Genomic DNA, 12,923 nt, shown 5'->3' on the forward strand with positions numbered 1-12,923 from the left:
TCACACTCTGCAGACCCTGCTGTATAGTCTGAAGACCTGGTCACACTCTGCAGACCCTGTTGTATAGTCTGAAGACCTGGTTACTCTCTGCAGACCCTGTTGTATAGTCTGAAGACCTGGTTACTCTCTGCAGACCCTGTTGTATAGTCTGAAGACCTGGTTACTCTCTGCAGACCCTGCTGTATAGTCTGAAGACCTGGTTACTCTCTGCAGATCCTGTTATGTAGACCCCATCAGGACCTCTGTGTAACAGATCCTGCACTCAGTTTTCTGCTGTTCATTCCTTGAGCTTGGACATTTCATGCTTTACAAATGACAGCATGACTGGATGGAGACCAACTGCGATGTAAGTAATGGTTGGACAGACTTAATTGCTGCCCTAGGTTCTGCCCGAGAGGGTTCTTTTTTGCCTGCCTCCCCCTGCTCCTCCGGCTGTTTTATAAAGTGGAGCCTGACATTTTTCCCTACATCTTCTCCCACTCCTTACTGTAGGTAGTGGTTCGGCAGCTCCCTCTGAACCTTCAGCTTTTACACTGCTGTAGAGCTCAAGCCAACAAGGTCACCGGATCCATCTTGGGAACTGCTTCAAGCAAAACTGGCCAGCTTCTGTACCAGCCTGCCCAACGTCTGGTTGCTGTATTGTTTTCATCCGGGCCACTACCCAGGAGTTCACTCACTCTTACTGCCTGGAAGGAGGGCAAATTAGTGTACTTAGACAGCAGGATGCCTCTGGATACTCACTGGTCCATTACTAGCCACGCCTCCCTTCTGGAATGTGTTTAAAGTTTGACCCCATTTGACAAAGGGGTCATTTGACAAAGGGGAGAGATCAAATTACAACTTGTGAATAGGTAGAAATGAGAGGGAATTAAACAGGCTAAACTCTCTAAATACATACAGGATGCATTTTTCTCTGTTTTCCTTCTGTCCTCAACAAGAGTTCAGGTCCACTTTAACACATTTTGATGTCACTTTATTAAAGTGAAATACTTTTTACTTTAAACATTTGTGTATTTACTTCTATGTATATTGCACTCATTTGCACATATTCTTTTATCAGTTTATAAGCAAGGAATACTACAGCACTATGAATACAAAGCCACTGTGAATTTGTGCACAAAATAGCTCTAAATCATATTTTGACAAGAGTAAGAAAATAAATTGTGTTATTACAATTATATCATGATTTTATTGTTGTGTAGCTGCGTCTGTAAATGTAATTCTGCCTCAGATGATGATATAAGGTGCTGGTGATTGTGTGTCTCTCCTGTGCTGGAGATGTGCACAGCTGCCAGGGACAAGAGATCTCCTACATGACATGACCTAGTCTCCTGTACAGCCTGTTATCTGCTGTCACTCCTCTCTGTCACTTACTATGGAGCAGTCATAGCCTGGAGCCTGGACACTCAGTATATGACATGACCTGGTCTCCTGTACAACCTGTTATCTGCTGTCACTCCTCTCAGTCACTTACTATGGAGCAGTCATAGCCTGGAGCCTGGCCACTCAGTATAGGACATGACCTGGTCTCCTGTACAGCCTGTCTGTTATCTGCTGTCACTCCTGTTACTAAGACTTACTAAGGGACAGCCATATCCCGGAGCCTGGACATTCAGTATATGACATGACCTGGTCCCCTGTACAGCCTGTCTATCTGCTGTCACTTCTCTCAGTCACTTACTATGGAGCAGTCATAGCCTGGAGCCTGGACACTCAGTATATGACATGACCTGGTTCCCTGTACAGCTTGTCTATCTGCTGTCACTTCTCTCAGTCACTTACTGTGGAGCAGTCATAGCCGGGAGCCTGGACACTCAGTATATGACAGGACCTGGTCTCCTGTACAGTCTGTCTGTTATCTGCTGTCACTTCTCTCATTCACTTACTATGGAGCAGCCATAGCCTGGAGCCTGGACATTCAGTATATGACATGACCTGGTCCCCTGTACAGCCTGTCTATCTGCTGTCACTTCTCTCAGTCACTTACTATGGAGCAGCCATAGCCTGGAGCCTGGACACTCAGTATATGACATGACCTGGTCTCCTGTACAGCCTGTCCGTTATCTGCTGTCACTTCTCTCAGTCACTTACTATGGAGCAGCCATAGCCTGGAGCCTGGACACTCAGTATATGACATGACCTGGTCTCCTGTACAGCCTGTCTGTTATCTGCTGTCACTTCTCTCTGTCACTTACTATGGGGCAGCCATAGTCTGGAGCCTGGACACTCAGTATATGACATGACTTGGTCTCCTGTACAACCTGTCCGTTATCTGCTGTCACTCCTCTCTGTCACTTACTATGGAGCAGCCATAGCCTGGAGCCTGGACACTCAATGCAGACTCAATGCCACAAGATTTATGTTTGAATATGAATATTATCAAGAGGGAGATCTGATTATTGGAGGACTAATCTCTGCTCACTATGAATCCTTTGGAAATAATATGTTTCGAGGACCTCCTACATGTATTTTGTAAGTGCAAAATTGTCATTTTTTGCATCTATTTTCTAATAAACATTTTAACCTTTAGGCGACCGGTGGAGTAAATCCTATGCCGCCCTTCTGGCCGCCTAACTCTGATGCGGCATAGAATTTACTCCGCCCACTGTTTCCGCTCCCAACGTGATCGTGCACACCCGAGAGGGGAGATTAAGCTGTCATATGACAGCTGACATCTACCATCAGGGATCAGAAGCCATCACATATGGCTTCTGATCATGTGTATACTACGATCGCTGGAGGATTGTAGTGATCCCTGTTACTGATGCGGTGGTAGGGGGGGAAAAGAAGAGGATCAACTCACCTTCCTGCCATTCTCATGGCAATCGGCGCTCCCCTCCACTCTGCCCGGCATCCCCGCTCGCTCAGGCGTCAGTGCCGGGTCCCGGATTGATGAATTCATCAAGCTGTGACTCAGAACTGAGCAGCAGATGCCGGTCAGAGCGGAGGGGTTCACTGCGGCTCAGCGCTGGAGCCTGGAAGGTGAGTAAAGGCTGCTGGCTACAGGGGGGACATCTGGCTACAGGGGGGGGGGGGACACAGCCCAGCTATCAAAAGTGGGGATCCAGCTGCCTGACCCCTGCAAACACGCCCCCACCCACATGCAAATTCACCTGGTCCTTGTGGCAGTTTAGGCAGCCGGTCCCCAATATGTTAATGAGAACTCTGAAAGATTCTGCTATCTCTTGCTGTTACCAACCTACATTGCCTTTGCAGACTCTCCTAATTGATATGTAGTGAAAAAAGTGAGTGAAAATTCAAAGTTCTCATGGAGAATTGGGCCTTTCTTCCTTACTGAACATTTTCAAAAGAACAGTCAAATGGTAAGCGGGGAATGGGCATGTGCTAACATTAACATTTATTTATAGGTAGGATAGCTGCCTCCAGTATAGTTGCCCCAGTAAAGGTAGCTAGTATAGTTGCCCCCAGTATAGGTAGTATAGCTGCCTCCAGTATAGTTGACCCAGTAAAGGTAGCTAGTATGGTTGCCCCCAGTATAGGTAGTATAGCTGCCTCCAGTATAGTTGCCCCAGTAAAGGTAGCTAGTATAGTTGCCCCTAGTATAGGTAGTATAGTTGCCCCAGTATAGTTGCCCAGTAAAGGTAGCTAGTGTAGTTGCCCCCAGTATAGGTAGTATAGTTGCACCAGTATAGTTGCCCAGTAAAGGTAGCTAGTATAGTTGCCCCCAGTATAGGTAGTATAGTTGCCCCAGTATAGGTAGTATTGTTGCCCCCAGTATAGGTAGTAAATTTGCCCCCAGTATGGGTAGCTAGCATAGTTGCCCCATTATAGGTAGCTAGTATAGTTGCCTCAGTACCGGTAGTATACTTGCCCCCAGTATAGGTAGTATAGTTGCCCCAGTATAGGTAGTATTGTTGCCCCAGTATAGGTAGAAAATTTGCCCCCAGTATGGGTAGCTAGCATAGTTGCCCCATTATAGGTAGCTAGTATAGTTGCCTCAGTACCGGTAGTATACTTGCCCCCAGTATATGTAGTATAGTTGCCCCAGTATAGGTAGTATAGTTGCCCCAGTATAGTTGCCCAGTAAAGGTAGCTAGTATAGTTGCCCCCAGTATAGGTAGTATAGTTGCCCCAGTATAGGTAGTATTGTTGCCCCCAGTATAGGTAGTAAAGTTGCCCCCAGTATGGGTAGCTAGCATAGTTGCCCCATTATAGGTAGCTAGTATAGTTCCCTCAGTACCGGTAGAATACTTGCCCCCAGTATAGGTAGTATAGTTGCCCCAGTGTAGGTAGTATAGTTGCCCCCAGTATAGGTAGTATAGTTGCCCCAGTATAGGTAGTATAGTTGTCCCAGTATAGGTAGCTAGTATAGTTGCCCCAGTATAGGTAGTATAGTTGTCCCAGTATAGGTAGCTAGTATAGTTTCCCCAGTATAGGTAGTATTGTTGCCCCCAGTAAAGGTAGTATAGTCACCCCCAGTATAGGTAGTATAATTGCCCCCAGTATAGGTAGTAAAGTTGCCCCCAGTATGGGTAGCTAGCATAGTTGCCCCAGTAAAGGTAGCTAGTATAGTTGCCTCAGTACCGGTAGTATACTTGCCCCCAGTATAGGTAGTATAGTTTCCCCAGTTCAGGTAGTATAGTTGCTTCAGTTGCTCCCACCTCCCTCCCTCCTCACGGCCACCACTCATCTCACCTTCTAAATCAGCGGTCAATGCCTCTGGGATAGTCCCTGGCCTCCTCTTCTCATCATATTGTGACCTCACATAGAGTGCGGCTTCTATGAAGAGGAAGCAGGACAGTGGCTCCCATGGTAACAGCGATATACGAGAAGTAAGAAACTCCTGTATATGCACCACTACAGAGAGCCGCTGTCCTGCTTCCTCTTCATAGCAGCCGCGGTCTCTGAGGTCTATGATGAGATGAGGAGGCCAGGGATTATCCCAGAGGAAGCGGCTGGCAGCTCAGAAGGTGAGTTGAGCCACGGCCATGGGGAGTGAGGGAGGCGGGCAGGATGCCACTTCAGCGCCCATGCCGCCTGATGAACTAGTTTCACCTGGCATCATGGGCTGTCCACCCCTGAGTATGGAGCCTCTCATGCATGGCTTTTGTGGGTTAAGCCCAGAATATTTCATTGCAGGGAGGCCCAAGAGAGGCCCAGAAGTGTATCTTACATGAAACTGGCAACCTTTTGGGGGATTTTGATTGCAGCCCTAATTGCAAAGATGGCTAATGTACTTTTATACTAATCAGGGAAATGAATTGCGCACACCAACATTTTCATGATCATATTTAAGTACATGGTTCAATGTGGCACATTTCTTCTCCTAAAAGGGTAACATATGTATCTTTGAAAAAAATGTACTTGTTTTGATAAAGCATATCACAAACATTTCTCTCTTACAAAAGTTTTTTTTTTTTAATTCCTCATTCTTAGAGATCTTAGGCCTGGTTCTCACTGGCCGGCAAAGTGGTCTATTTAGTGGATCATACCGATACATGTCTTAACAGATAGGAACGGATCCAATGTCAACCAATGGATCTGTACACATTGCTTCGTTAGAATGGATCTGTCCAGCACGTTCCGTTGAAAGCACCGCAAGTTTGGGGGTTTCAATAATTCCAGAGTGACAGATGCTTTGCGTTGTCCATGGACTAACAAAACAGATCAAAAACTGGTGCCAAATAACAACTGATCTGTTTAACTTCTCAGTTTTTTTTTTTGGGGGGGGGGCTATTTTTGATCCATCCAGTGTGAACTGAGCCATAATGGTATTTAGTATAGATTTTTAGTAATGTTTTACAGTATAAAAATATTTAAACATGTTTACTTTAGTATCAGTTATTGTATGTACTTTTTAAAGCTTTTAATATGTTGCAGGATTAACATTGAAGAGTACAAATGCATCTTGACACTGATCTTTGCTGTCAATACAATTAATAAGAACCCCAATATTCTGCCTAACGTTACTTTGGGTTATCATATATTTGACACTTGTGGAAGTCCACAGCAAAACTTGGGCTATGTGCTGCATATATTATCCGGAAAACCGGTGGAGGCTCCTAACTATTCCTGCAGGAGGTACGGGGAAGTGGCTGGCTTTATTGGTGACACCAGTTTACCTACCAGCTACGTCATGGCCCAGCTACTTAGCCTCTATCGGTACACCCAGGTGAGTGAGCAATATTTTGTATATGAAATTTATCTTCAACCAATTAGGAAAAGCTTGTGTAACCAAGCAGGCCAATCAGCTGAATTTGTGTTTATGAACTATGGGAGAGAAGACTGCAACTGGAAAAGGGAGTCTGCAAATGGGGAGAAACATATGAAAGAGAAGAGATGACATTCAAGGGAGCTGTACATGAAAGAGTGGTACAGCTGCACATGGAATGGAATGGGCTCTAGTGCACATGGAATGGGAGGGGCTCTGTTGGGCTCTGTTGCACATGGAATGGGAGGGGCTCTGTTGAGCTCTGTTGCACATGGAATGGGAGGGGCTCTGTTGCACATGGATAGGAAACAACAAGAAATTTGGCCTATGGCCGAAAGTAAAGTATACGTCCAGCCTTGTTTATAAATTAACTAGCTGATGACCTGGAGTTTCTGGGGTATGCATTTGGCTAGTATTGGCTCTGCCCACGTTTTCTAACCCTAACACACGATTACTCAATGACAAGTTTGTGAGCGTTGGGGTCTTTGGCATCAATAATTTGAATATTCCCATAGAAATTAAACAAATCAGATTGGCTATTTGTGGCTCCGCCCCTCTCCAGCATTTGAACCCCAGTCACCCAATGACCAACTGTAGCAGGTTTGAGGCATCTGCTATTAACAGTGTAAAAATGGCAGCAATTTAAATATTCCCTCGGAAATCCACAGGTGAATTTTGATTGGCTATTATAGGCCCCACCTACTTCCCTGAATATTAATCTCAGTCACCCAGTGACCATCTGGGCAAAGTTTGAGAACCCTACCATTAACAGTGTAAGAATGGCTGCAGTTTATAATTTCCCATTGAAATTTGTTTTTGGCTCCACCCACTTTTTGTAACCTGGACACACAGTCACTCAATGACCAAGTTTGTGAGCTTTGGGGTCCTTGGCATCAATAATTTGTATTTGCCCAGTAAAATGAAAAAATCTGATTGGCTGTGTGTGGATCTGCCCCCTTTTCTGAAATTGAACCCCAGTCACCCAATGACTGACTGTAGCAGGTTTGAGGCTTGTGCCATTAACAGTGCAAGAATGGCAGCAATTTTAATATTCCATTTGAAAATCAAGGTACATTTTGATTGGCCATTGTAGGCTCCACCCACTTTTCTGAATATTAATCCCAGTCAACCAGTGACCAACTGTGTCAAGTTTGTGAACCCTACCATTAACAGTGTAAGAATGGCTGCAGTTTATATTTTCCCATGTAAAAAGTTAGTAGTTTTTGGCTCCCCCATTATTTCTAACCTTGACATACAGTCACTCAATGACCAAGTTTATGAGCTGTGGGGTCTTTGGCATCAATAAGTTGCATTTTCCCATTGAAATTAAACAAATCTGATTGGCTGTTTGTGGCCCCCCCCCTTTTAAGAATTTAAACCCCAGTCTCCCAGTGACTGACTGTACCAGATTTAAGGCCTCTGCCATTAAGAGTGTAAGAAGGGCAACAATGTAAAAATTCCCCTTGAAAACCAATAGTGAATTTTGATTGGCTGTTTAAGGCTCCACCCACTTTCCTGAATATTAATCGCAGTCATTCAGTGGCCAAATGCGTCAAGTTTGAGAACCCTGCCAATAACAGAATGGCTGAAATCAATATAAGAACTTTGATTGGTTTTTGGTGGCTCTGCCCCATTCTGAATTTGAACCCCAGTCACACAGTGACCAACTGTACCAGGTTTGAGGCATCTGCTATTGACAGTGTAAGAATGGCAGCAATTTTAATATTCCCCTTGAATATCAGTCACCCAGTGACCAACTGTGCAAAGTTTGAGAACCCTACCATTAACAGTGTAAGAATGGCTGCAGTTTATATTTTCCCTGTGAAATGTTTTTGGCTCCACCCACTTTTTGTAACCTTGACACACAGACAGTCACTCAGTGACCAAGTTTGTGAGCTTTCGGGTTCCTAGCATCAAAAATGTGTGAATGGAAGCAGTTTATCCACCAAGGAAATTTGATTGGCTGTTTGGTCCCCCGCCCCTTTAGTGAATTTGGACCCAGTCACCCAATGACCGACTGTAGCAGGTTTGAAGCCTCTTCCATTAACAATGTAAGAATGGCAGCAGTTTAAATATTCCCCTTGAAAATCAACAGGTGGATTTTGATTGGCTGTTGTAGGCTCCACCCACTTTTCTAAATATTAACCCCATTCAACCAGTGACCAAGTGTACCAAGTTTGAAAACCCTGCCAGTAACAGTGTAAGAATGGCTGCAGTTTACATTTTCCCATCTAAAATGAATGGTTGAAATTTGATTGTTTTATGCTCCACACACTTTTTCTGGATTTGTAACCTCGGTCACCAAGTAACCAACTGTGCCAAGTGTGGAGACTCTGGCTCAATTACTGTGAGAATGGCAGCCATTTTTTTCCATTGACATGAATGGGTGAAATCTGATTTGCTGTTTGTAGCTCAGCCTCGATGGGCAGGGGGGATGTGAGACCACAAGAACATATCATCCCAGGTAGTTAGGGATCTGTATACCAAGTTTCGTTCAAATCGGTCAAGGCGTTTTCGAGTGATCGCGGCACATACATGCATACATACTGTATATACAGTACATACACTAGCTGGTCGCCCGGCGTTGCCCGGGTATGTATTTGGCTAGTGTTGGCTCTGCCCATCTTTTTGCATCCTAACACACAGGACAAATTAGGCTTTTTGTGGCTGATATTTTTTTTTATTAATGACCTTATTTTCTATGTATTTTAAAAGGAAAATAAGAAAAAAAGTGGAAAAAATAGATAATTTATCAACTTTCATACATTATAGCTTTAATGTAAATAGTGTCTATTGTACATTAAGTCCACACATTTTATTTGTCTATCTCTCCTGTTTATTTAAAGATAATCTGTACTGTAAAATTATTACAATAAAAAGCATACCATTCTATTCATTACAGTATGTTCTCCTGGGCCCCTTTGTGCTGTTTCTGCCTCTCCCTGCTGCAATCCTGACTTTTAATTGCCATTTTTATGCAGTGTTTACAAACAAAAGGCATAGCGAGTGATAGGCTGAGAGTAGCTCAGTGTGTGAGTCATACAGAGTGTGCAGGGGGCCTGGAGAGGGTGTGAATAGCTTTTATCCAATCACAAGCAGCACAGCAAATTCCAGCCTGACTGCCTCAGCCCGACAGAGCCGACAGAGGAGAGAAGATTAGATCATATAACAGAGATAACACACCCACTGTGCAAATAGGAAAGGCTGCAGTAAGACAGAGCACATTAGAACAGCTATAGGAACATATAGGATAGAAGAAATAAGCCTCAAAATGTAGTTACAGAGTCTCTTTAAACAGTTCATTTGTTTTAATATGTATTAGTAACACATTGCATATAACCTACTTTCTTGTTATAACTGTTCCTGGAATGTTTGTTTTACACTTGTTTACACATTAACCCTGCCATTGAATTCCCTGGGAGGAAGGGAGGGGCTTGATGTCATTATTTTACAACTGTGTAGCATTGTTATCAGCTCAGAGATAAATAACAGTGTTATCTAGGATTTTGTAGAGAGTGCAGAGACTTATTTTCACATCATGGGGCAGGAAGTGGTTAATCATGGCTCATTACTTCATTTACAGATTAATTATCAGGTGACTGACCCTCTGCTGAAGGACAGGAAAATGTTCCCAACTTTACACGTGATAACACCAGATGAAAGGGTTCGCTATGCAGCTATTATAAAAACTTTGTTACATTTTGGATGGAACTGGGTTGGAATGGTGACATCAAACGATGGCAGTGGTGATGTGGAATTAAAGGAACTGAGTAGGATGTTGGCCCAACATGAGATCTGCATCGAATATGTCATCCAACTTAGTCGTTATGGAGCAACAAATCCAGGAGGACTGGGGGTTCTCTGGAAATCGAAAGCCAAGGTTCTAATAATATGTGGCATTTTTCTAGTACACCATGCTTTACTTTTACATCACCTGCACACTGTTAGGAAGGATTTTACCTTATTTGTCCAAGAGTCATGGCAAAACATGATCCATTTGTATGATAATTATCTTAAACCCATCAACTGCAGCTTCATTTTAGTCTGGCGCAAACATTCCTTTCAGGGAGAGAGCTCTCTATTTGATGACGTCACATCGTTCCCTTCTGACCCACTAATGGAAGATCTGCAATTTGAGTCAATGAGATGTCATTTCACAAACCCGGACAAACACAGATTCTTTAAACATTTTTATAATCTTGATGGAATTAACTGCACAAAAGAACAAAAGTCCAGGTCAAAATTTCTTCAAGCTCGGGAGTCAAAGCCGCCCTATGCATACATGTCAGTATATAATTTGGCTGCTGCTCTGCACAAAATGGACTTACTGAGGAGGACATATGGAGGATATGGACTAAAGCAAGTTGTAAGATAGTTATAAATTAGTATTGTTGTCCTAATAATTGTTGTTGATAGGGCGCTTCACACTGTTGTGGTGCAGCAAATTTCCAGACTGGTGCCGCAGCCTGAAGAAGCCCTATGGGGGAGTTTATACACGTTGCGGTATGCTGCACTGGAAGTGCCCAATTTAGCGTTAGCACAGAACTACGTTACCTCTGGGATTCTGCAGCAACCTGTGGTGATCTGTGTCAGTCTGGAAGTCATGTTAGTATATGGCGACGCTGGGTTTTTTAAACCGTTGGCTTCGGGGCTCGCATGCGCGGAAGAGTATTTTTTTACAATACACTTCCATACACTTTTGCAAACCCAAAGCAGGAAGTGACCGCAAGCACGTGTCACTTCCTGCTGGGCCGAATGCCAGACAGGTAACACCGTGTACTAACTTGGTGTTCCGTGAAGGCCTGTTTTTGGCGGTGCACTGCGGTGCGACGGGCGCGACACAACACATAGCTGATGCCAAAATACAGTGTGAAACCAGCCTCAGCATTCCATATGGCTGGATTTGAAAAATTCATCCAGCTGTGAATGTTTTGTTGTTTTTATTTGTGGTGTGGTGTGAAGCTTATATACAGTTCAGTGTGTGGCTATATGTTCATAGAAGTTATTCTTCAATACTTTAACAAACCTAAATGATGTGCTATCATATGGAGGAGGAGAGGAGGAAGTTAGACTTAATAACCAGCACTCAGATGACAGTATCCAGGTCACCACAAGGTGTAAGGTCCCTGCTGCTGCGGCCTTCTGTGAGTTGGAAGCTGCAAGCAATAGGGATGATGATGATGTGGCCCTGGATGTCACATGGGTGCCCACAAGACAGGAAGAAGAGGAGATGGGTTCAGAGGGAGAGACAGAGAATCGGAGAAGACTAGGAAGATGAGAGAGCTTGCAGGCACGGCCAGTTCTAGACTTTTTGCTGCCTGAGGCAAACTTGTGAGAATGTGACCCCCCCCCCCCACACACCTGATTTGGAATGATCGCACAGCAATCAATAATTTTTGCTTCATTTAATGTTCTCACATGACATGCTGCAGCTCAACACAATATAGCACACTGGCTGGCTGCTGTGAGTCTCGTTCTCGTCCTACTCTGTCTACATGCTGTTAGTGTAAACACAGTACAAAAATGCTGCCCCTGTAATCTCTGCCGCCAGATGCAAATGTTTAACCTTGCCTGGTGAGAGAACCAGCCCTGCTTGCAGGAGTCAGAAGGCAAACAACTGAGTGTGATGGCACCTGGGGTTGGCCATCTACCATGCATGGTCACTTCTACGGTTAACACAATACCAGCACAAGGCTCTGCAGTGTATTCTTACTTCTGTGTGTCTCCCTTTCATAGTAACATTGCCATCTGCACCCTGTGTCCATTAGAGATGGGCCGAACGGTTCGCCGGCGAACGGTTCCCGGCGAACTTCGGTGGTTTGCGTTCGCCTCCCGCAGGCGAACGTTTCCGGAAGTTCGGTTCGCCCCACAATGCACTATGAGGGTCAACTTTGACCCTCTACATCACAGTCAGCAGGCCCAGTGTAGCCAATTAGGCTACACTAGCCCCTGGAGCCCCACCCCCCCTTATATAAGGCAGGCAGCGGCGGCCATTACGGCCACTCGTGTGCCTGGCTGCCTGCATTAGAGAGAGTAGGGCGAGCTGCTGTCTGTCTCTCATAGGGAAAGATTAGTTAGGCTTAGCTTTTCCTGGCTGCATACCTGTTCTGTTCAGTGAGCCCACTGCATACCTGTTCTGTGAACCCACCCACCACTGCATACCTGTTCTGTGAACCCACCCACCACTGCATACCTGTTCAGTGATCCTGCCACTGCATACCTGTTCTGTGAACCCACCCACCACTGCATACCTGTTCAGTGATCCTGCCACTGCATACCTGTTCTGTGAACCCACCCACCACTGCATACCTGTTCTGTGAACCCACCCACCACTGCATACCTGTTCAGTGACCCTGCCACTGCATACCTGTTCTGTGAACCCACCACTGCATACCTGTTCTGTGAACCCACCCACCACTGCATACCTGTTCAGTGACCCTGCCACTGCATACCTGTTCTGTGAACCCACCACTGCATACCTGTTCTGTGAACCCACCACTGCATACCTGTTCTGTTCAGTGAACCCGCCACTGCATACCTGTTCTGTTCAGTGAACAGTTTGGTGTGTCAGTGTGAAGCAGTACCTTAATTACACTACCTGATTGATGTATACACATGAAAGATGTTTTAAAGCACTTTAGGCATGTCATTTAGCATTCAATGTGATTTCTGCCCTTAAAACGCTGCTTTGCGTCAAATCCAGATTTTTCCTGGGGACTTTTGGCGTGTATCCCACTCCGCCATGCCCCCC

At 44.8% G+C, this 12,923-nt stretch overlaps 1 protein-coding gene across 1 annotated transcript in view; it reads left to right on the forward strand.

Annotated features, from left to right (window-relative positions):
- The first annotated feature begins 4,770 nt into the window (after positions 1 to 4,770).
- The window catches only part of LOC137504246 (vomeronasal type-2 receptor 26-like), a 31,169-nt gene continuing 23,016 nt past the window's right edge, over positions 4,771 to 12,923 (forward strand). The window contains exons 1-3 of the mRNA XM_068232841.1: positions 4,771 to 4,793; positions 5,842 to 6,133; positions 9,756 to 10,052. Of these exons, the coding sequence (XP_068088942.1) occupies positions 4,771 to 4,793; positions 5,842 to 6,133; positions 9,756 to 10,052 (612 nt within the window). The remainder of the gene's footprint in view (positions 4,794 to 5,841; positions 6,134 to 9,755; positions 10,053 to 12,923) is intronic.

Source organism: Hyperolius riggenbachi, chromosome 1 (genome assembly GCF_040937935.1).
Source record: "Hyperolius riggenbachi isolate aHypRig1 chromosome 1, aHypRig1.pri, whole genome shotgun sequence".
Classification (NCBI taxonomy): domain Eukaryota; kingdom Metazoa; phylum Chordata; class Amphibia; order Anura; family Hyperoliidae; genus Hyperolius; species Hyperolius riggenbachi.